Source organism: Pleurodeles waltl, chromosome 11 (assembly GCF_031143425.1).
Source record: "Pleurodeles waltl isolate 20211129_DDA chromosome 11, aPleWal1.hap1.20221129, whole genome shotgun sequence".
In the NCBI taxonomy this organism is placed as follows: domain Eukaryota; kingdom Metazoa; phylum Chordata; class Amphibia; order Caudata; family Salamandridae; genus Pleurodeles; species Pleurodeles waltl.
This window is the reverse complement of record NC_090450.1, coordinates 245,102,137-245,125,330: the sequence shown is the minus strand read 5'-3', so window position 1 is coordinate 245,125,330 and position 23,194 is coordinate 245,102,137. Positions and strand designations below refer to the sequence as shown.

Sequence of the window (23,194 nt, the reverse complement as noted above, 5' to 3'; positions counted from 1 at the left end):
GCGGTCTTTGACCGCTAGGGTTGTAATGAGGCCCTAACTGCTGGTTCTATCCATTACTCTGCGTTTCTGGTGTTGAAGTTTGTGGGTAAAAGAACTGATGTACGCACATTGGGGTGGTGCCTTTATGTGTGACCGTGATGTCACAGAAGGCTCTAACGACGCTGACGATGCCACGTGGAGCCGAAGGATGCATGTGGATCCGAACGACGCCACCCGATGGCTCACGCAGCGTATAGCTCAACAAAAAAATCTGAATTCAAAGCTGACGCCTGGGATTTCAAAGGTAACGAATCTGCAGCTAGATAGAGTCTCTACCAGATAACGCATTACCTAAGGTAAGTAACTTGTTCATTATTTGCACAAGCTAAAAAACAATGGGACTTTGGACAGCAAGGCAGGATGTTAGGGACACAACTACATGTGTTATATAGTAAATTTGTATATGTACCAACCTATTGTAAAATATGTTACCTGATACTTACGTTTTCTGATAATTTCTAAGTATAGTGACCGAACCTTGTAAATAAAACTTCACTTTCCCATGCTCAGCCACATTTTAGGATTAAAAAGGAGCAATCCCCAACTAATACAGGGAGTGCAGAATTATTAGGCAAATTAGTATTTGACCACATCATCCTCTTTATGCATGTTGTCTTACTCCAAGCTGTATAGGCTCGAAAGCCTACTACCAATTAAGCATATTAGGTGATGTGCATCTCTGTAATGAGAAGGGGTGTGGTCTAATGACATCAACACCCTATATCAGGTGTGCATAATTATTAGGCAACTTCCTTTCCTTTGGCAAAATGGGTCAAAAGAAGGACTTGACAGGCTCAGAAAAGTCAAAAATAGTGAGATATCTTGCAGAGGGATGCAGCACTCTTAAAATTGCAAAGCTTCTGAAGCGTGATCATCGAACAATCAAGCGTTTCATTCAAAATAGTCAACAGGGTCGCAAGAAGCGTGTGGAAAAACCAAGGCGCAAAATAACTGCCCATGAACTGAGAAAAGTCAAGCGTGCAGCTGCCACGATGCCACTTGCCACCAGTTTGGCCATATTTCAGAGCTGCAACATCACTGGAGTGCCCAAAAGCACAAGGTGTGCAATACTCAGAGACATGGCCAAGGTAAGAAAGGCTGAAAGACGACCACCACTGAACAAGACACACAAGCTGAAACGTCAAGACTGGGCCAAGAAATATCTCAAGACTGATTTTTCTAAGGTTTTATGGACTGATGAAATGAGAGTGAGTCTTGATGGGCCAGATGGATGGGCCCGTGGCTGGATTGGTAAAGGGCAGAGAGCTCCAGTCCTACTCAGACGCCAGCAAGGTGGAGGTGGAGTACTGGTTTGGGCTGGTATCATCAAAGATGAGCTTGTGGGGCCTTTTCGGGTTGAGGATGGAGTCAAGCTCAACTCCCAGTCCTACTGCCAGTTCCTGGAAGACACCTTCTTCAAGCAGTGGTACAGGAAGAAGTCTGCATCCTTCAAGAAAAACATGATTTTCATGCAGGACAATGCTCCATCACACGCGTCCAAGTACTCCACAGCGTGGCTGGCAAGAAAGGGTATAAAAGAAGGAAATCTAATGACATGGCCTCCTTGTTCACCTGATCTGAACCCCAATGAGAACCTGTGGTCCATCATCAAATGTGAGATTTACAAGGAGGGAAAACAGTACACCTCTCTGAACAGTGTCTGGGAGGCTGTGGTTGCTGCTGCACGCAATGTTGATGGTGAACAGATCAAAACACTGACAGAATCCATGGATGGCAGGCTTTTGAGTGTCCTTGCAAAGAAAGGTGGCTATATTGGTCACTGATTTGTTTTTGTTTTGTTTTTGAATGTCAGAAATGTATATTTGTGAATGTTGAGATGTTATATTGGTTTCACTGGTAATGATAAATAATTGAAATGGGTATATATTTTTTTTTGTTAAGTTGCCTAATAATTATGCACAGTGATAGTCACCTGCACACACAGATATCCCCCTAACATAGCTAAAACTAAAAACAAACTAAAAACTACTTCCAAAAATATTCAGTTTTGATATTAATGAGTTTTTTGGGTTCATTGAGAACATGGTTGTTGTTCAATAATAAAATTAATCCTCAAAAATACAACTTGCCTAATAATTCTGCACTCCCTGTATATAAGCTAGGTAATTCCCTGCCTTACTCAAAGAAAAACTTATCTGCAAGTATGCAATCTTCTGCATTTCATGATTACAATTTTTAAATATTGCCTTTTACATCCTTTCAGAACTCACAGATTGTTACTTTTGCATAATCATAAATTCATGACAAAAAAAATCATGTATGTTTTCCTTTCAAACTCAGGTTGCCCATGCAATAAATCTCATGACCATCTTCCTTTCTCTAAGACTTCTATCAAGCACTGAGATATTATCTTGACAGTGAATAATTATGCGAATGCACCTCATCACAAAGTGTATCAAGGAGCTAAGAAAGCTTTGCCATTTCTATCTAAAATTGGAACATTGCTCAGACTTTGCAAAATATTGTATGTAGCAGTTTTAAATATGTTAAACATGCACGATCTAGTTGTTGTAGCTGCTCTTGGCTACTGGTTACCCTACTATGTTTTATTACCTGCATCCAAGAGTTATCTATCTATCTATCTATCTATCTATCTATCTATCTATCTATCTATCTATCTATCTATCTATCTATCTATCTATCTATCTATCTACCTATCTACTCTATGTATTAATTCAAGCAGGAGTTTTACAACACAATGTGTATTGCCTTTAGGATACTTCAGGGTACGGTAGGGATTCAGGATTCTGAATATTGCTCTGAAGGGAGGAGTTAGAGTACAGTGAGCACCAAAGAAGTAAGGGTTCATCCCTCTATTCTTCATTTATTTTAACTGTTCACTACCATCTTTCTCTGTCTAATTGAATTCTGGAATAAAGATTTCCTGTTACTTCAAAAATTGGTACTACTACTGCAATTCTCAGATGCACACATGAGAATGTTCAGATTCCCTCAATCTTTCAACTCTACAACACTAAAACATGGTAGTGGCTGACAACAGTGATATTACTGACCCCTTCGAAATCCTGTGGAAAATGATGCAACTAAGAATTAATGACCAAAAGACAAATGTAGATGAGACGTCCTGGAAAACAGAAGCACCAAACTGTGGAACACATTTTAATCTATTCTAAGGAGCCGAACCAAACATCCTTTGCTTCAGAAAGCAGCAGGAAACTGACTTTGTGATTGAGGCATTTAAATTTGTTTGCCAGAACTTAACAGGCATCATTTGTGGTCCACTAGAAATCCTGCCATTAATTGAGACTGACAGACCTGCGCACCGGGACTATCTTTAGTAGCTAAACAGGCTGTAATATGATTCCTTGGGGGTAGACATCTTCTTTTGGTCACTATTACTTTAGTTAGAGGGGTTCATGAATGCAAGCAATGAAGAGCATAAGGAGCATGACACAGGATATTGCTTAATCGGCATTGCTGTTTTTTTTTAATGCATGTGACTATTATATATGCACATGCCCGCTAAAATTAGAGTAAAAGGGCAGTGGTCTAATATCGTACGTCATATTTGCCACTCTATTTGACTTTGTTGATTAAGACTTACACCTTATTTGGTTTTCAAATGTCATCAAAATGTTCAATATTTGTTTAGCAAACCAACGTGCATAAAATTCAGGAAGGCAAGGTTCATACTTATCCTTTGCAGGTTTCACTTTCTCATTTTCCAAACTGGGAATGCTAATAGAATTGTAATCCAATTGTGCGTAGACAGATTCGGACTGCGCACATATATAACTGTAATGAAGTTAATTATCTCCAAGGGTTTAATATATCCACTATCAAAAGGTAAAATTGCTTCTTAATTCCAAGTCCCACAGTCTTAGTTCCACCCAAAAACACAAATTAGTGTGACAAGGCATACAATGTTTCTTTCATTTGTACTATTATTCTATCATTCCATCAAATACATATTTAAAATCATGTTTCACAATATGTTTTTTCATTACTTAAAATAATGCGTCCTTGGGCTGATATATTTTAATATGTTTTCTACTCTCCGAGTTCATAGGGAGACATAAAACATCTTTGAATGTATTCTGTATTACTTGTTTGCCATTTAACAAGTTCCAAAAACATCCTTTGTTATTCCTTTGATATTTTCATCCAATAGCTCTGCTCTGTTAATGTCAACACATTTCAGCCTTTTTCTTTGTCTAGGTGGCTTTCTCAAGACAGACCTCAAGGTCCAAAATTCAACCAGTGCAATCCATAATGTTGTCACCACTGGCAAATTGCAAATTATGCAATGTGTTATTTCCTCATTCAAAAGCAATAGTCTGTACACTGATTTATAAAATACAAATACAAAAAGTGCTTCTTGATGTGCACCATTAATCATCATCCAATATTTTTAAATATTACAAACCAGTTACATGTGTTCCCCTACAGCTTTTCATATACACATAATCCTTACTTTTTCATCACAATTGCATTGTTAACAAAACAAGATAGTAATTGCTGTCTAAATCTGTAAACTCCATTGTTCATTTTATTCTGCTGTTTCACCCTGCCACAGATAAAAGCTGACTAATTCTCCTTTAGAATGTTGGTTGTTTGAGTCATACATGTAGAACAGGTTAGGGGAAGAGACACTTTCTAATGCATACCTCTACCTGCAGATTCCTCACTTGTAGAACAATATCAGTTGTCAAACTGGATCCAGAAACTTCAAAATTCTCATGTCATCTGCAAGGGGTGCTAGTTTTGTATCAACCGAGAAGAGGCATCTGGTGACATTATTAGAGCAATATTGCGCTCATCCCAGCACAAAAACTTCTGTTCAGAGCAGTATATATGCAGTGTAGTATAATGTCTGCCACAGCAAATGTGGGTTTACACTCTGATGGGACTGCAAGGGACAGATCCCACCACGGATCCCCATGCCAATTGTCTCTGGTGCCAGGAGTCAGAACACAAATATGTTCTTCTTGCTGCAGAGTGCAACCCAAGACCATTAAGGAGTGTGAAGCTAATCTCTTTATAGCTCGATCCAAGGAGGCCAAATGAAGTCGAAATCATTCCAGACCTCGGTCCAGGTCACCATCTCCTCCAGCTGGAAACACATGGAAGAAAGACTAAAAGATGAAGAAGCACTCAGGGAAAATTCATACTGTTGCATTGCCACTCACACAAAATGCTTCTCTTCAGACCCAGAGTTAGTCAACCTGCCACCGCAGGCTCCCTCTCTAAGCGGCCATGCTCCGGTGTCCCCACTGGACCCATCCTCAGACCAGTCTCCAGCTCCACTGCCTTTTCCGGTGCCTAGACTGGCTGTTCTCAGCCTGACGCCGGCTTTTCCGGAGTTTCTGGCACCAGGGTCAGACCCTGCACCATTCTAAAAAGCTATGGGGCATATTTGCTCTGAGCAGTCGTTAAAAATGCAGAAAAAAATGGCTCAAGGAAATCTGGTGCCATTTTTCGGGCCCCTTTAGGGAGGAACGCCTCTATTTGCATACATTATGCCTGGCGCAGGCAGAATGTAGCACAAAGGGGTTACAAAGTGGCGCCATGCATGCATGGCGCCACTTTGTACATATGATGCACCATTTTTGGCCTTCTAACACCACATTAGTGTAAAAAAATTACGCTAATGTGGTGTTGGAATGGCGCTAGGGACTCTTAAATTCTTAAAAATGCCCCAATGTATTTGATCTTTACTGGGGCACCTTTGCCATCTGGCAAACCTGCTCACCCATCGACTTTATACGGCCAATCAGTGTTCCTCCCTATGGGCCGGACACTGATGGACGCCATGCAATCGACATCAACGGCAGCTCTGAAACACGAAGCTTCGGACAGCTTCGTTATCACCAGCACCACCTCTGCTTCCCATGACAGACATGGTGCCACCGGAGCCCCTTTCTGATGCTGCACTGGAGAACAAATCTCAAAGAGATATCCAGTGCCTCTATGAGGAGGAAGCATACAGAAATAAGCCTCGTGAAATATTTGCCACTGATTCAAACCTGTTAGACCTCGCCTGCTGGGAACACTGGAAAGGTTCTTCAGGGAGAAATCCATGGTCTATCTCTTGATAGTGGACAAGACATTTCCCCAGAACCATCCATGGATTTCCGTTATGATCCCCATACACCGGACGTGGTAACCATTCACAAGATTATGCTTAAGGCTGCAGAGGTGTCAGACCTACAACTTCCAACCTTGGACATCAAAAATAATGCCCTAATGGAAGTACAATTAGGATCTGCTCCCCCAGCGAAGCCGTTGCTCCCTTTTAATGAGGCAATACTAGATCCGGTTTTGGTGGCGTGGGACAAACCATCTTCAGGTCCTGTGGTCAAGAGATAGTGATCCGTCATCATGGACCTGAACCAGGTGACCCACCAGTCCATTCTGTCCACCCTTTGCCTCAAATTCTGGGTATACAGGCTTTGTTCTTTAGGCAATTGGAAGGAGCCTTCCTGACTACCCTTGCTGACAGGGAATCAAAGAAACTGGAGGCCTGGGGAAAAAAAGCCTTTTCTGGGGGAAGCATGGTTCTCAAGTCCATTAAGAAACGGCCACGTAGCACAGTCATGCTTTGTGGGATATAGCCTAGATGATGCTCCCTCATGTACCAGACGGCATGCACTGACACTTCCAGAAGGCTGTACAGGATGCCTCCTGGCATATCATCAAATCAGGGTTGGATACAGCTTACTCAGTTAGTGTCAGAACTGGAACAGGGTCAAGGATGTTTTGCTTATTGCTTCTTGATGCCCGGTTTTCATCCAATCCTGGAACTCAGGGAACTAAACTTTTTCATCAAAAAGGTGAAGTTCAAGATGCTGACTCTAGCACAAGTATTGCTGGCATTGAAACTTGGAGACTGAACGATGTCACTCTAACAGAATGATGAGTACATCCACATCCCTATCCTGCATTCACAACAGAAGTACTTGTGGTTTGTTATGTGTTATACACACTACCAATTTGGACTACTGGCCTTTGTCTTGACATCAACATCCCAATTTTCCTGTATCTGGATGACAGCCTGATCAAAGGTGGTTCAGTAGAGGTGGGGCTTTTCAATTCACAAGCCCCAATCTCACCTGCTGCCCACCCAAAAACTCCAGTTCATGAGGTTAATGTTGGACATTGCCTTGCCTCAGTGCAAAGGATCGGAGACCTTCAGGAAATGATTCAGTCTTTCCAGCAATCACAAGAATACATTTCATGTGAAAATCATTTTGATTAAATAACAATATTTTGTCTGTCATACATGAATCCCCGATTTAAAAATAAAAAATGATGATTAAGATAACCCCGTATGGACAATTATTCATAAATGCATAAGGAAAATCTTTTCAGAAAGCAAAAGAAAATTGGTGATTAGTGCCCCCCAAGTGAATTTTATCTAACACAAAAAGTAGAAGGCACATTACCTTCGGGTATGATACACTGTTTCTAGACAACCATGATACTTTAAAACACTGTATCAACATACAAAATTCCAATATGTGATACACAACACAGTGGTCTGCTTTTAAATAATGTCGATGATGTTTCAACCCATAACTTGATACTAGGGTCTCATCAGGACACACATAATAACCTGGGGAACTGAGATTTCAGAGCTAGAGCTCTATCAGTGCATCTTCGATCAGGAGGATGCCATTTTCCTGTGCTGTGAAACAGCCACCGCATTTCAACCCTCATGGTTGCCAGTGAGTACCATTCTATCTCGCACATTGGTGATCTCACTTATGGGCTTCTACCTTTATATTAGTGTGAGTGGCAACTTGCAACTGAAATTGGAGTTCCCCAGGTTATTCCGATGGCCTTCCCCTGGTTATTTCTATGGCCTTCTCTCTCCTTCCTGTCTTGACTGTGGTAGTGATGGATGTCTCCATCCTTGGGTGGGGAACCCATTGGGAGAATCTGGAGATCAGAGGCCTTTGGTCTTCAGAAGAACATGTTCTTCAGATTAGCCTTTTGGAACTTTCAGTGATTCAGCTGGCGCTCAAGGCCTTCCTCCCCTTCATCCAAGGTTAGTCCATCCAGAATTTGACAGACACCATGACATTGATGTGGTACTTCAACAAGTGGGGGGAAGTAGGGTCTCAACTCCTATTGCATGGAAGCATTATGGCTGTGGCCTTGTGCACACTGCCAAGTGATTTGGCTCACCGCTACTCACCTGGCAGAGTCCTGGAATGTCAGAGCCAACAGCCTGAGCTGATGGTATCTTGCCAACCATAATTGGGGACTTCTAATGGGGCACTCCTTAGGTGGAGTCAGGTCGACTTGCCATCTCCTCGGGAAATGCTCAGTGGCAGCAGTTATGCACACTCCAATATCTGTTGAGGGGAGCCTTGCGGGACACATTTCAATTGAGGTGGAATGTTCAGCTGCATTACTCATTTCCTCCCATACTCTTGAGTCCTCAGGTTCTGACAAAGGTTCACCAGGCCAAGTTGTTTTCATCACTTCAGAATGGCCAAGAAGATTGTGGTGTGTGGACCTTCTGTGCTTTTCTACGTGTCTTGTGCTGAGTCAACCATACAGGTCTGACCTTACACAGTCAGGCAGAGGGCATGGTTCTCCATTCCAGTCTTCGAGGACTCCACATATATGCTTGGAGACTGAGCAGGTACCACTGAGTTGCTTTTGGTTCCCACCGCAGGTGGTGGACATCATAATGGCAGCTCTTCATCGCTCAACAAAATCTGTTTACTCAGGCAGATGGAGCAACTTGTTCCATGGTGTGTGGACATTATAGTGGATCTCTTGCAGGCTAAACTGTCTCATATCCTCCAGTAGGCACTTTCTCTTGCTCAGAGAGGTTGTGTGGTATGCACTGTTAAGGAGTAAATAGCTGACTTTTCAGCATTCATCTGTCTGTCAGACCAGCCATCCCTTTTTAAGTCCCTCATTGTCATGTGTTTTTGAAGCTTTTGTATCCTCCAGCCCCCTTTGATGTACACCAGTGGGACCTTAATCTAGAGTTAATGTTTCTAATGAGAACTCCGTTTGAGACCATGTATAGTTGTCCTTTAAGGATGTTGATGATCAAAACTGTGTTTTTGGTGGATATCACCCCAGCCAGAAGGGTGAGCATTTGACAAGTTCTCTACTCCCGCCCTCCTTTTTCCTCTTTCTATCCTAAAAGGTTGGTGTTGTAAACTAGAGCTGCTTTGGTGCCCCCCACCACCTAGGTTAGTCTATCACCCTCTCAATCTTCTATCCCTCACCCCATCCCACCAAAAAGAAGGAGCGGTTTTATAGCTTGGATCCTAGGCAAGTGGTCAACTATTATCTTGCCTGCATCAAGGACATTTGTCTGAATTATCAGCTATTGGTTACTGCAGAGCTAAGAAGGGCAAGGCGACCTAAAGGGGACCCTCCCTAGATGGATCATCTTATGTTCCAAATCATGCTACACTCTGGTGAAGAAAGACTCCCTAGAGGGACTCAGGGTGCATTCCACCAGAGCCAAATCTACAACTACTGGCTTAGACAAGGGTTTTCCTATTGCAGATATTTGTAAGGCAGTGACATGGACATCCCTGCACACATTTTCCAAGCACTACAGCCTGGATTCTGAAGTGCCCAGAGATAACCCTTTTGCCATACCCGTTCTACAGAACTTCCTTGTCTAATCATCCATCAACCCTCCTCCTAAGGCGGGGTAGTGCTCTGTAAACTGCTTTACAGGTGAGGAATCTGCATGTAGAAATATGTATCAGAAGAAAAACTTATTTACCTGCACTAACAATCTTTCTGGTGGATACTCTATATACCTGCAGATTACTCAAAGAATCACCCACTCCGCTGTTGGATGGATGTATTGTAAGGAAAGTTAGGATTTAATTTTAAGTTTTTGATATTGCTCTACTCTAACAATGTCAGTCTGTCACTCGCCTTAAAGCCTGGAAAAAAATGGATGGAAACTGACTTTGTTGTGCCGGGGCAGGCACTATATGGCTTTAATCAAATCATCAGACGCTACTTCCAGGGTTGATATGAAACCACCAACCCTAGTGATGACGTGAGAGCTCTAAAGTTTCTGGATCAAGTCTGATGCATGGGATTGTTCTACAGGTGATCAATCTGCAGGCAGATATAGTATACACTAGAAACATTGTTACCATAGGTACGTAACTTTATTCTTTAAGGTGACGCCACACACACCTTCTATGGTTAGACCTCACCGATAATCATTTAATCCTGATCGCGAGTAAGCAACTAATTAGGAATACTTTTGTATTGAGTGTGAAAGTAAGTGGATCTTTGTGAAATGGATGAAATATTCTTCAGCAGAATTTTCCAGTCCTTAACATGTGTAATCTGCAAAAGTTGAATAAAAAATGTTCATTATGAGTTGTGTTTCATTTTGCCTCATGATCCCCACAGACACATGTGTTTTAGAGGGAAATGATTTTCAAATTTCATTGTGTTTAACATAAGAAGAGAAACCACATACTTTTCAAATATTATTGTCATTTAAACTGTCTTTCCAATGTTCGTAGGTGGATCCAATGAAACAGATATTGCATACCACTTGGACATGGAGGCAAACAGTGCTACAGAGGTTTGCCTTACCATTCTTGATCTATTATGTCTCTTCAATCAAAGTCATCAGGTAAAAGTTATGGATCGCAACTCTGACTCACCTTTTGCATTTGCCAAACCTTTGGAAAGAGAGACTACCTTGCACAGCTGATAGTGTAATATTGCCAGTTTTTAGACATTAGGTCAATGCTGTGAGTAACATGTCAAGAAAAATGCTAACTACTAATTTAGGTTGCAAGTCACACTATGGTGTGACAAAATATATTCCTGCCTAATTTACATGTGCATGATATTGACTATTATAATATCTTGAACTTAAATATATTTAGGTGAGTATAGATTTACTCTTCTTAACTGCACAGCAACAAAACTTGACGGTGTGTAGTTGTGGAGTTAACAATAGTAAATCTATACTTAACCTCATATACATACCTTCACAATATTGTGGTACTCGCTATCCTGAAGGCAATAAATTCTTAAGACAATCAATAAAATACTGTGGTAAAACTAAAGTAATTTATACTTTGTTTAGTCTCTCCAGAAGCGTACGTTTAGGTATAAATGTTCTCTCCTGTACTTCAACTACTTTTAGGGCTACTGTAGTAAAGGAGAATTTGGGATGGGCACCTCTGGGTCTGTTCACAAATGTAATTCTTGATGTCTGTTTTCTGGTGCAGACACCACATTAAACTAATTCAGGTGCATTAAGAAATCTGTTCATGAAAGCCTGGGCTCATACAAATTGAAACTGACACCTTACGGTTTGAGATAATGAATCAAACAGAACACAATATGAATCACAGACGAAGATCTAAATGTATGTTGAGACCACACTTTAGCTTTGTCCAAGTCTATTCAGTACCAATTAGATAACCACTTGTTACAATAAAGTGAAGCAGGAGCATGCACGTAAGGGGGCCTCTAATAATCAGATGTCACGAACAAGTATCTACTTGGTCCAATGGTTCTATTAAGATTTCGGTTGGGGAGGTCCTTAAGACATTTTAGTGTATGAATGCTTTCTCTTTGGTGTCAAATCATTATAAAATGTCAGGCCATTAGAAATGAAAACGATACAAACTCAAAACTGAAACCAAGTATGAAATGCTATATTATCAGGTATAATTTAGTGCATTTTGCCATTAGTATGGCCTGGTAGTGCTCTCTGCAACAGAGAAGGTACCTTTCTACATGGTTCTGTGTTTTCATGTTGACCAGTATTGAAGTGACAGGATTCTTTGTGTATGGCTTGTGTATTTTCTGTGTAGTCACTAGTAGTGGTTCCTGCTGTGTCAGTTGTAGGACATCGGCACTTCTTTCAAATCACATTGATGTGTGTCCAGTTCCCAGTAGTCAGATCTAGAATAATCATTTGCAATCAAGAGCCAAGTAAACAACTTTTTGGACCATACACAATGTAACCCCAAGCAAGGCATAATTTTTAGCATTTGGTGGAATAAGCCACTCCACTATTTCCCACTCATCACATGTAGAAATGTAGTATTCTCCTTTCCTCAGGATTCACATTTGTCCTTACTAACTATGTGCTATAGAAGTAATTAGGAAATGTTTACATTTCAGGATATTCACATATTCTCTCCTGTACTTCAACTACTTTTAGGGGTACTGTAGTGAAGGGGAATTGAGGGGCCACCTCTGGGTCTGTTCACAAATCTAATTCTTGATGCCCTGTGCGCAGATAATTCATCACTGACATTTGCTCATGGGCTTAGTGTATCACTACTTTGCAATTTCCAAAATGTCACTATTTTAGAAAATGTACTTATAAAATCATGCTACATGCCACTGGGCATTTCTGAGTAACGATGTGATATTTGGATACATTGTTGCTGATGTGAAAGGTAGGGATGAGTAGGCTTAGCTTGAACAGAAAAGATGGTGGGCGGACTTTTTTAGGCTCCTGTACCGCCACTCCTTATGTTGCCTTTTCTGGGTGCTGGCATGCACCGGAGGGACAACAACGCTGACCTAACTGTTGAGAACACATTTAGGGGCAGCCGGCTCCTTTTTCAGTGGCTTAGGTTAGCCAAGACAGCCGATGTAGAGGAAGCTGGTGGAGGAGCAGCCTGGGACTGATGGTGGGCTAGGGCGGTGTCCCCTTTGTACGACTCCCGCTACCATGCACGAAGGCTAAGTGATGCCATACATGTGCACGTTGACTGAGGGACTGCTGGGCCCCGGATTAAAGTGGAGGTCCCCTGTCAAAGGGGCAGCAGAGGCCTGACTGCACTCAAATCATCAAATCCAGAGTGGAGCTGGCGATCTTGAAGCCTGCGAGGCCTGCGGGAAGCACATAGTAGGCGGCAGGAAGACAAGCCAAAGGAGGTGGCTGCAGCCGGGCCCAGGGCCTTGTAGGGAAGAGGAGTGGGGCATTGGCCTTTGAATTTTGAAGCCTGGGGCAGCAGTGACTGACATACCCGGACTATACCTATTGGCTGGCCCCGGTGGGGCTTTGGCCTTTTTTGTGTGACTCTGGGCCTGGTGCCTTGCATTCTGCCTCTCAGCCTACAGACATTGGATTGGTTGCCCCTTGAATTACTGTTCACAGCTTGAAGCACCCTTGATAGGGCAAACATATCATTATTCGACTCAGAGACCTCCTTCATTAGACCCCTCTGTGGTTCGGGGCTCCCCTCACCTTAAGTCTGGTGCAGGGGTGACTCCTCCCAGACAAAGGCAAAAATAACACTTATTTCAAATATGTATAGTGCTCTCCCTGGAAAGTGGCAGCTTCCTCAGCTGGTGAATGAGCACTGCTCTTGGCCCCCCATGGCATGAGCTGTGTGCGTTGCAATAGGTCACTCCTAGAGGAACTGCAGTGACCACTTTTGAGACCTGGGGTGTTGGAGTGAAGCTAACTGTTCATGCTGCTCAGGGGGCACAGCTGGTGCAAGCGGGTCAGTTCCTTCCCCCTCCTCATCTGCACAGATTTATTAAAAATACCATGGGGGGGGTCACTGCTACCTCCATAGCACATTACCCTGCACAGGGGCAAAACAACACACAAAGAGATAACCTTTTGGTCTCTGGCCAACTCCATGGGCCACGACAAAGAGCCAGTGGGACAGACCAAAATGGACAAATACATGGCCCGCTGGGGTGGACAAAAGGGAACCTTCCATGTTGGTTCTGGGAGTGACACCCCTGCAACTGGTGACACAATTTCACTCATTTTACAGGCTATCCTTGACTTCAAGATGACATTGGAGAAGAAAATATGGGAAATAGGAGCAGAACTGTTCTTACTCCACCAAGACCTCCGTCAAACGGTGTAAAGGGTCTCGGTGGCGGAAGGATGGATATTCACCCTTGAAGTCACCATTAAACACCTCTCGTCAGAGGTGGTTTGTCTGACCAGGAGGCCTGAAGAATCATGCAGAAAATGCTGAAAACAGGGCCAGGGGCAATACTGTCCACTTTGTTGGGCTCCTGGAAGTTGCTGAGTGCCAGTCACCTGAACACTTCCTGGAACAGTGGCTTTAGACCTGGGTGGACTCCTGCAGCTTAACCAGCTGCTTTGTCATCGAACCGGCTCACCACTCCCTTGCCCAGACACCCCCTCCTGGGCTGCCACCAACACCCCTCTTAGCACGATTTCTGATTTATAAAGATCGGGACACCATCTTGAAGGGCACACGTCTCATCGAAGAACAATCTGAGAGCACATTGATCTTTGCAGACTATACCCGTATAGTGCAAACCCAGTGCAAGTCCTTCAACCAAGTCAAGGTCAAAATACGAGCCATGCAAGTCCCCACAATGCTCTTAAAGCCTGCTAAGCTACGTGTGGTTCACCGGTCTAAGACACTGTTTGATAGAGTCCCCAAAAGAGGCATGGACCTGGCTCACCGAGGAGCAGCCAATTGTTCCCAGACCACCTGTCCCATGGGCCAACTCGAGTCCCACACAAAATGCAACCCAAGAAGAAACAAAACCAAGGAACAAACACCAGTGGAAAAGCTCAAGACAGCAGCCACTGCATCATCATGATCTGAACCTGACCTCAGAGTCAGATGGAAAAAGGGGTATTGAAAGGTGGATGATATCCTGCAGCCTCAACATGGCAATTGACTCTGGATAAACTTCAGAGTATGAGATTCTGGCACCGTTTAACACGCCAGCACCCTGGTATACTGATATGATATTGTTCCTTTGTAGGTTCAGGAATGGCAGGTAAGACTTCCAGGCCTGCAAGGATACACATCCGCCCCATTGTTGGATAGTTTCTTCTACATTAAGTTAGAATTGGGTGACAGATGCTTCTTCTGGGTGGTAAGTATAGGGTGTGGGGGCACGGGTTGTTGAAGGTATTTATGTTCAGTTGGTATTGTTTTGTTCTGCCTTTCTTTTATTCCAGATGGGTGCTGAGCCTAAAGGTCCTTATGATGGACCTCTCACTGTTAGCCTCTACTGTGTGCACCCCCCCTTTGCCGCTGTCAAGTCTAATTATGCCATTACCTACTGATAGCTATTTCTCCCCACGACACCACCATGGCCCAATCTTTTGCAGTTCTGACTTGGAACGTCAACTGCCTACTGGACCATATTGAGAGAGGAGCTGTTTTCCAATTCATCCAATGACACTTCCCCAAATTAATATTATTGCAGGAAATACATCTCCAGGGCACCTACTGCCATTTCTTCACTCACAGGGGCTATGACAGGCTATTCTATACAGATTACACTAAAGGCTCCAGAGGGGTGGCCATCCTCCTGCACAAATCCCTGCCCATGGCCGTGACCAAGGTCACGAGGGATAGCCACGGCAGAAACATCCTAGTGGAGGACTCCATGGAGGGTATCTTGTATAATATTTTGAGTATATACAGTCCCTCAATACTGCATTATAACAATTTAAAAACTCTTGGCGGTCTAGTAGCTGCGCTCCCACAGGGAATGATGATCTAGGGGTGGAGACTTCAACAAGATAATGGGGCAGGGTGGCTGGCATGGGCCTGAGGGGCATGTCTCCAGAAGTATTCAGTGCCTGGCTGACTGGCCAGAGGGACTTAGCCCCAGTGATGCGTGGGGGTGTGGCACCCTGGGGGCCTGGGCTTTACCCATGCCACAGCCACACACAGCTCGCTGTCCTGCATTGGTTATTTGTTCCTGCCTGCCACTAATCTCTTTTGGAGCATGGAATCCCAGATCCTGCCTTGGGAATCTCAGATCATGCATGGACCAGTTAAACTTCATTTCACTATGTCCCCCAGAGGCAATCATCCTCTATAGCCCCTCAATGCTTAGTGCTTGCATACAATAAGTTGACTGAACACTTACAGGAAGATTTTAAATTCTTCCTTGGGGTGAATGAAGGCTCAGTCAATTCTGCCAGGACCCTGTGGGAAGCGGGCAAGTATGAGAAGTGTAGCAAATTGCTATACTGGCTCGCCATACATCATTCCGAAAATAGGGTGACACTCTGCATTCTTGGGGGGGACTCAGGATTGGATGGAAGACTCTTTGGGGATAGCTGCTACATTTGCACAATGCAACAAGGAACTTTATGTATGCCATATATTCCCAGAGACTCCACTGCCTCACTTATCTCCCCAGGAGAGGGCCATCTTGGAGAAGGATATTACCGGAGAAGAAATAGGAGACGCGCTAACAGATCTAAATCCGGACAAACCCCATGGGTACCCCATAGAATTTTACTGCAAAACCTGCCTCAACAATATTCTGCCCCTGCTTAAATTATAACCTGAAGCCATGGTTTAGGGACACTTCTGCCCAAAGATTAACCTGTCCACAATTGTGGTCCTCCCCAAGCATGGCTGTGCATAATTAACTTGTGCATCTTTCCGACCTATATCCCGCATCTATAGCGAGGTCAAGCTTTATGTGGAGCCCCTGATGAACTGGCTGTTGGGGGTTATTTCCAGGCTGCTCCACTCCGACCATTGTGGGATCATTCCTTGGCGATGCACTAGGCATTGCCTTTGCACAGGACATATTGCATTGTCTTGTATCAGGGCTCTGAGATGCCGTGTGGCCCTTATGTTAATCAACTTCAAAAAGGTATTTGAGACTGTCGACTGGTCCTACTTTGACAAGGTGCTCAAGGGTATGGGCCTTGGATCTCGATTCTGGGCATATATCTGGGTCTTTTACCCAGGCACCCAGGCACCCATGCCTGGGTGAGGGTTAATGGAGTGCTGTCAGACGCTTTTCCGGTGACACAGGGCACCAGGCAAGGATGGCCACTTTCCCCTCTAATATTTGAGCTCGACATTGAACCTCTGGCAGTGTGGATTCACTGTGATGCTCAGGTTCGGGGCTTTGATTGGGGTTTGGTCATGGACGATTGCATAGCCATACACTTGGGGGACATCATCTTAATCGGATAGAGACTTCTAGCTGCAGTTTCCTTACCTTACAATTCCCTGGTGTCAGCTTTGGAATCCGGAACTTTTGCAGAGCAATACCCTTGTGCGTGCCGTCGGGTAGCATTGTTCAGTTCTACATGGTGTTGTTGGCAGCACTGAAGCCCTCTGTGACATCACTGTCACCTATAAAGGTACCCCCAAGGCACTAGTACGTCAGTTCTATTCCTTCCATGCAAGTTAAAGCGCAGATCTGGAATCAAGCTACCTTCTGCCGTTTTTGACAGGCCTTTTACAACCTTTTGTCGAAGATTTTTTTCAGACTGTGCGAGATGACATCTAGGAAGACGGGGTTCAAGCCACACGGCATCTGCCACCGCTCCGTGTCGGTGGCGGACCACCATAAGGTATGTCTCTGGGGGTTAGACCAAGACAATGACTCAAAGTCGTGTTCCGACTGCTGGGCCATGGCTCCGAAAGCTTTGAGGTAGTGGTCCCTGAAGCTCACAGCAGCCCAGCAGTCGATATTGGCAAGCGCGATGTCTTGGGTTCACGGTCCTGGTCGAGGAGGAGGTCGCAGGACGGCCCCAGGAGCCCCAAGTCCTCTTCGTTCCACTCGAGGTCCTCCGGGCACTCGGGGATGAGGCACAAGAAGAAGAAGAAGTCCAACTGGACTTTGACTTTATCTCACCCGTTGGCTGATGAATCGAGTCAGGAACGTCACCTTTCCAGGCACGGTTCCGCAGAGCTGTTTCCAGGGCCGACTTCGAGCCTCCCTTCCTTCCCATGAGCCGTATCGACCCCCGCTCAACTCAAAGAGTTTTACAAGACCATGCGTCTCATATTAGAGCTGGTTGGCCCCATTGGTGTGCTTTCGGGTCCTGTGGGGTTTGCAGGGGCCCCATTATGTTCCACGCTGATGGCTTCGGCCTCAGTACCAATGGGGTCTCTTGGATCCTTCATCGGATCTGGAACACCAGCGAGTCCACACAATCGGCCTCTTCTGGCATCGCTTCTGATGCCAACACTCCCTGTGTCACGGGCGCCCACCGGTAGCGCAAGCCCCATTATAATACCCAATGATCCGTAGCCGGAAATGCATCAAACGATGCTGCTTCCGGTGCCAATGGCGCCAATAGGTGCCAGATCATTGCCTGAGCCTTTCTATGATCAGCCAGGCATTGGTGAGGAACGGGAGGGATCTCAGGACCCTCTGAAGTCTCAGATGGAGCAAATGAACTGGTATGAGCAGTTAGGAGAAGCCAGTGGACTGGACACCTCTCCAGATGCTTGCATGCTCTCACCTCCTACGGTGGCTACGGAGGAGGGAGCATCGTATGCTATGTTGGTATATAGGGCAGTTGAGGTCCTGGACCTAGACCTGCCTACGGTGTCGGTCAGGACTAACGTTCTGACTGAGGTGCTTCAGCAGGGGGATTCCACATCGGAACCAATGTTATCCTTTAATGAAGCCTTCACAGATGTCATGCTGGGGACGTGGTCCAAACCAGCAGAGGGGCACCTGTAAATAGGACAATTGGCCACCACCATCGCCCGGCTCCAAGTGATCCTAGCTTCCTCACACAACACCACCCCGGAGAGTTTGGTGGTCCAAGCCTCCACTTCCCAAGGCACCTTCCCTTCCGCTCCCCCCGGATAGGGAATCCAAGAGGCTGGACCAGCTTGGGAAGAAGATGGCTTCTTCCTCCAGCCTGGCATTGAGGTCAGTAAACACCTCATGCCTATTGGGCTGTTTTTCCCATACTTTATGAGATGCAGTGGTGTAGGTGCTACCTCAGGTCCCGGAGGGCGTGCCGGACACTCTCACAAGCAGGCAAACAAGGGAGAGATGCAGCCAAGTTCACTATCACGTGGGTAGAGTGATTTTATCGACTGTGGTCCTTCATTGCCAAGCCTGGCTTTGTACAGCTGGCTTTTCGGGGGACTTCCAGGCAAACCTTATGGACATGTTTTTGGATGGGTCTCGCATATTTGGTGAAAAGGCAGACTTAGCGCTGGAGCGCTTCAAGGATTCCCGGGCTACAGCTAAGTCCTTGGGCCTCTTGGGGACCCCTCACCAACAGTCTGTCTTACGCTCCTTTCGAGGCTTCGGAAAGGTGGGACACCAAACCATCCACAGACCAGCCACCGTCCTCCATCAGGTCAGCATCCTCTGCAGGGATGAGTTTGTGGTACCTTCAGACCCAGAGGGTCTGGCCAGAAGTCGTCACTACCTCCTCTACAGTGCTCAAGTCCTCCTAGTGTGATTGTGCAAGACCACACACGTCCAGTTGGCTGAAGGATTCTGTTTCATCTCCCTCACTGGCGGTCCATAACATCCCACAAATGGGTTTTGCAGATCATACAGAAGGGCTATTCCCTCACCTTACAGTCTTTCCCTCCCTCTTTGCCTCCATTAAAAGAACGGCTGATGGAGGATGACATAGTCTTGCTCTGCTAGGAAGTTTCGCCTCTCTAGGCCAAGGGAGCTATAGAAAGGGTCCCAATGTCAGAAGTAGGCAGTAGTTGTTATTCCCGCTACTTTCTGATACCCAAAAACAAAAGGGTCTTCAGCCTATTCTAAATTTGTGGGACGTCATTCTCTTCCTCAAAAAGGAGAAATTCAAGATGCCCACTCTGGCTCAGGTCTTGTTTGCCCTGGACCAAGGTAGCGTTGGACTTGCATGATGCATATTTTCACATCACAAAGAATTTGCCAAACCACACCCAGAGACCACTAACATCCCTCCTTCTCCGGATCTCTGCGATAGACTAGCCACCTTCTTCCATCGGAAAATCAAAGACATCTGTGTCAGCTTCAGACCCCATGACTCTTCAAACTCACCGACAACACCCCTATTAAGATCTACCAAACCAATATCTACCAAACCCCAATGACTCCCATACGCCTGGATCCCCCTCAGGATGGGCAAGACTCACTCCAACATGAGCAGCATCCACTCTGGAGCCCCTATCGACGCCTGCCCCCACTGTATCTTCAACAAGGTCAGTGCCTCATTCGCGCCCAAACTTTGCAAAACCGTCAACTGCTCCCTACAGTCAGCAACCTTCCCTGAGGACTGGAAGCACGCCAAGATCCTCCCACTTCTGAAGAAACCCACAGCCGACCCAACGGATCTCCAGAACTACTGCCCCATCTCGCTGCTGCCCTTCCCAGCTAAGGTCGCCAAAAAGCAATCAACATTCAGCGCCAACACATCAAGAACAACAACATCCTGGACATCTTCCAATCAGGATTCAGAACTAACCACAGCACCTAAACTGCCCTGCTCACTGCCACATATGGCATATGCTCCCTCCTAAACCACGGCCAAACAGCAGCCCTCATCCTATTGTAGGCATACCTGGCAAGGCCCTTCGTTGGATACACGCCTTCCTGACAGGCACAACTCAGAAAGTCAGGCTCCTGCCACACCTGTCTGAGCCTACAGACATAAGCTGTGGAGTACCCCAAGAATCATTGTTGAGCGTTTTTTGCTTTCATTAATGACTGAGCTGATAAAAATCTCTGGAATGCACTTCTCAGTTCAAAGAAGACATGTATTATTATTTCACCACGAGGTTCCTAAAAAGGAGATTAGTAGGTCGAAAGCACACGTTTAAAAATAGTCACAGCAATGAAAGGGAACTATATCAAAATGATTCTCAACTGCTATGTACACAGCAAATATATGTAGTTATGATTATGCAAAGCAAAGAATAAAGTAAAAGATTCATCACCGTAGGGCCTGCCAAGCTCTTCATCTTTCTCATGCCAGCAAGAAGATGACCCCGTTCAACTGCGAGAAAGAGATATCCACCCCGGGACAAATGTCAGGCATTTGACATCTAATCCTGACCGAGGTCTTGGAAATTCCACCGCTACTGAGCAGGGCCACCGTTTTATGTCTTAAAGAACCAAAAGGGCTTTCTGGAGAAAACCCCTACCATGAAAGAGAAATATTCAAATATGCTGGCTACTGAAGGTCAGAGTTGGAAGGAAAGCGTTGAGAACTGGCCAACACCTCAAGGCATTTCTCCCAAGGCCAAACCATTCCCTGCACTGAAAAAAACATAAGTCTGGTACATTCTTATCATGCTGACTAACTAACTGTTCGGTGATAATAATATCCTAGATCTTCGATGAGAAAGAATACGAAAAACAAGCACAATTTACCATGTGGAAAAACACAGCTCAACTGAAATGTCTAACGCTACGATAAAGTCAATAGGCAGCTAAACCAAATATAAAATGTAATCTGCAACTGGTGAACACTGAACAACTAATGTAGATGCAAAGTGGTGCAACACAAAGTAGGTGGTCAAAAAATACATATTTCCCTACAGAGCCTCACGCTGTTCAACATCTATATGACCCCACTCACCTCTATCGTCAGGAACTACGGTATGAACATCGTTTTCCATGCTGATGACACCCAGCTGATCATCCCCCTGACCGAGAACCCCTCAACAGCCAAGAAGAATTTCAAGGACAGGATGAAAGCAGTTTCTGCCTGGATGAAGCAGAGCTGTCTTAAGCGGAAGTCCGACAAGACAGATCCTCATCCAGTAACCTTCCTCCTCAACCTGGGATGACTCCTGGTGGCCCTCAACACTCTGCAGGCCCCCCCAGACCACGCATGAAACCTCAGTGTCATCCTCGACTCAACACTCACCATGACCAGATAGGTTAACTCTGTCGCATCCACCTCCTTCCACACCCTCTGACTCCTACGGAAGATTTTCAGATGGATACCAACCGACTGCCGAAAAACGTGACACACGCCATAATCATGAGCAGACTTGACTACGGCAAAACCCTCTACGCCGGAACCTCCAAGAAGAACCTGAGCAAGCTGCAACAAATTCAGAATGCCGTCACCAGACTCATCCTGAACATCCCCCGCTGAGAACACATCACAGAACACCTGAAAGACCTCCAGTGGCTCACCGTCGAGAAGAGGATCAACTTCAAAACTCCTCGTACACGCCTTCAGAGCCCTCCACAACATCAGACCAAGCTACCTCAACCAACTCATCACCTGGCACTCCCCTTCCAGACCTCTCCCCTCCTCCAAGTAGTCACTCGCCAACGTCCCCCACATAAAGAAGCCTTTGGCTGGAGTAAGATCTTTCACCTACCTGGGAGCAAAAGGTTGGAACACCTTACCTCTTCACCTCAGACAGTTGCCATCACTACCTCAATTCAGGAAGGACCTCAAGACCTGCCTCTTCAACTGAACTTTGAGGACATACCCCTCAGCGCCTTGAGACCCTATGGGTGAGTAGCGCGCTCTAAAAATATTAGATTCATCCCCATCCTGCCTGCCCACAGGTGTTACTTGTGGTTCAAGGTGGGACATGAGAACTTTCACTTTACCGTGCTCCCCTTTGGTCTCAACAGTGCCCCTCCATGTTGACCAAAGTGATGGATTGGTAGCACTCATCTGCACAGATTAGGGGTTTCAGTCTTCTCCTACCTTGACGGCTGGCTGTTGATGGCTCCTTCACCCCGGGCTGTCGTCACCCACCTTCAGAATACGGCGAACCTCCTGCATTCACTGGGGTTCACTATAAACGTGCCAAAGTCACACCTGACTCCCTTTCAAAAGCTCCCTTTCATCAGAGCTGTTCTGGACACAGTGCAGTTTTGGGCTTATCCTCCCGAGCAGCAAATCCAGGATATTCAGGTTATGATACCAATGTTTTAGCCTCTATCATGAATTTCGGTGAGACAGACCATGAGGCTGTTGGGCCTCATGGCCTCCTGCATCCTGTTAGTCAAATATGCCAGATGGCATATGAGGGCTCTGCAGCTGGACCTGAAGTTCCAATGGGCACAGCATCAGGGAAATCTCACTGACACGGTTCAGATCTCGGAGGGAACTGCAAAAGATCTGCAGTGGTGGTTAGTGAACTGCTGTTGGGTCAGAAACAGACTCCTCTCCCTTCCCCAACCAGATTTCACAGTAGTGACAGATGCGTCACTTCTGGGATGGGGCGGCCATGTGGGAGAAGTGGAGATCAGGGGTCTCTGGTCTCCGGCAAAATCCGAACTCCACATCAACTCACTGGAGCTCCGGGTGATCCCACTGGCATTGAAAGCATTTCTTCCTGTTGTAAAAGGGAAGATGGTGCAGGTGTTCATGGACATCACCACCGCAATTTGGTACTGCATCAAGCAGGGTGGTGTGGGGTCGTGGACCTTTTGTCAAGAGGCCCTGCATCTCTGGACATGGCTGGAACAGCAG

At 45.4% G+C, this 23,194-nt stretch overlaps 1 protein-coding gene across 5 annotated transcripts in view; it reads left to right on the top strand.

Annotated features, from left to right (window-relative positions):
- DOCK10 (dedicator of cytokinesis 10) overlaps positions 1-23,194 on the top strand; it is a 1,618,956-nt gene that overhangs the window by 1,327,781 nt on the left and 267,981 nt on the right. For all 5 annotated transcript variants that reach the window (XM_069213493.1, XM_069213489.1, XM_069213490.1 and 2 more), the window contains exon 41: positions 10,554-10,666. In XM_069213493.1, coding sequence (XP_069069594.1) covers positions 10,554-10,666 — 113 coding nt within the window. The remainder of the gene's footprint in view (positions 1-10,553; positions 10,667-23,194) is intronic.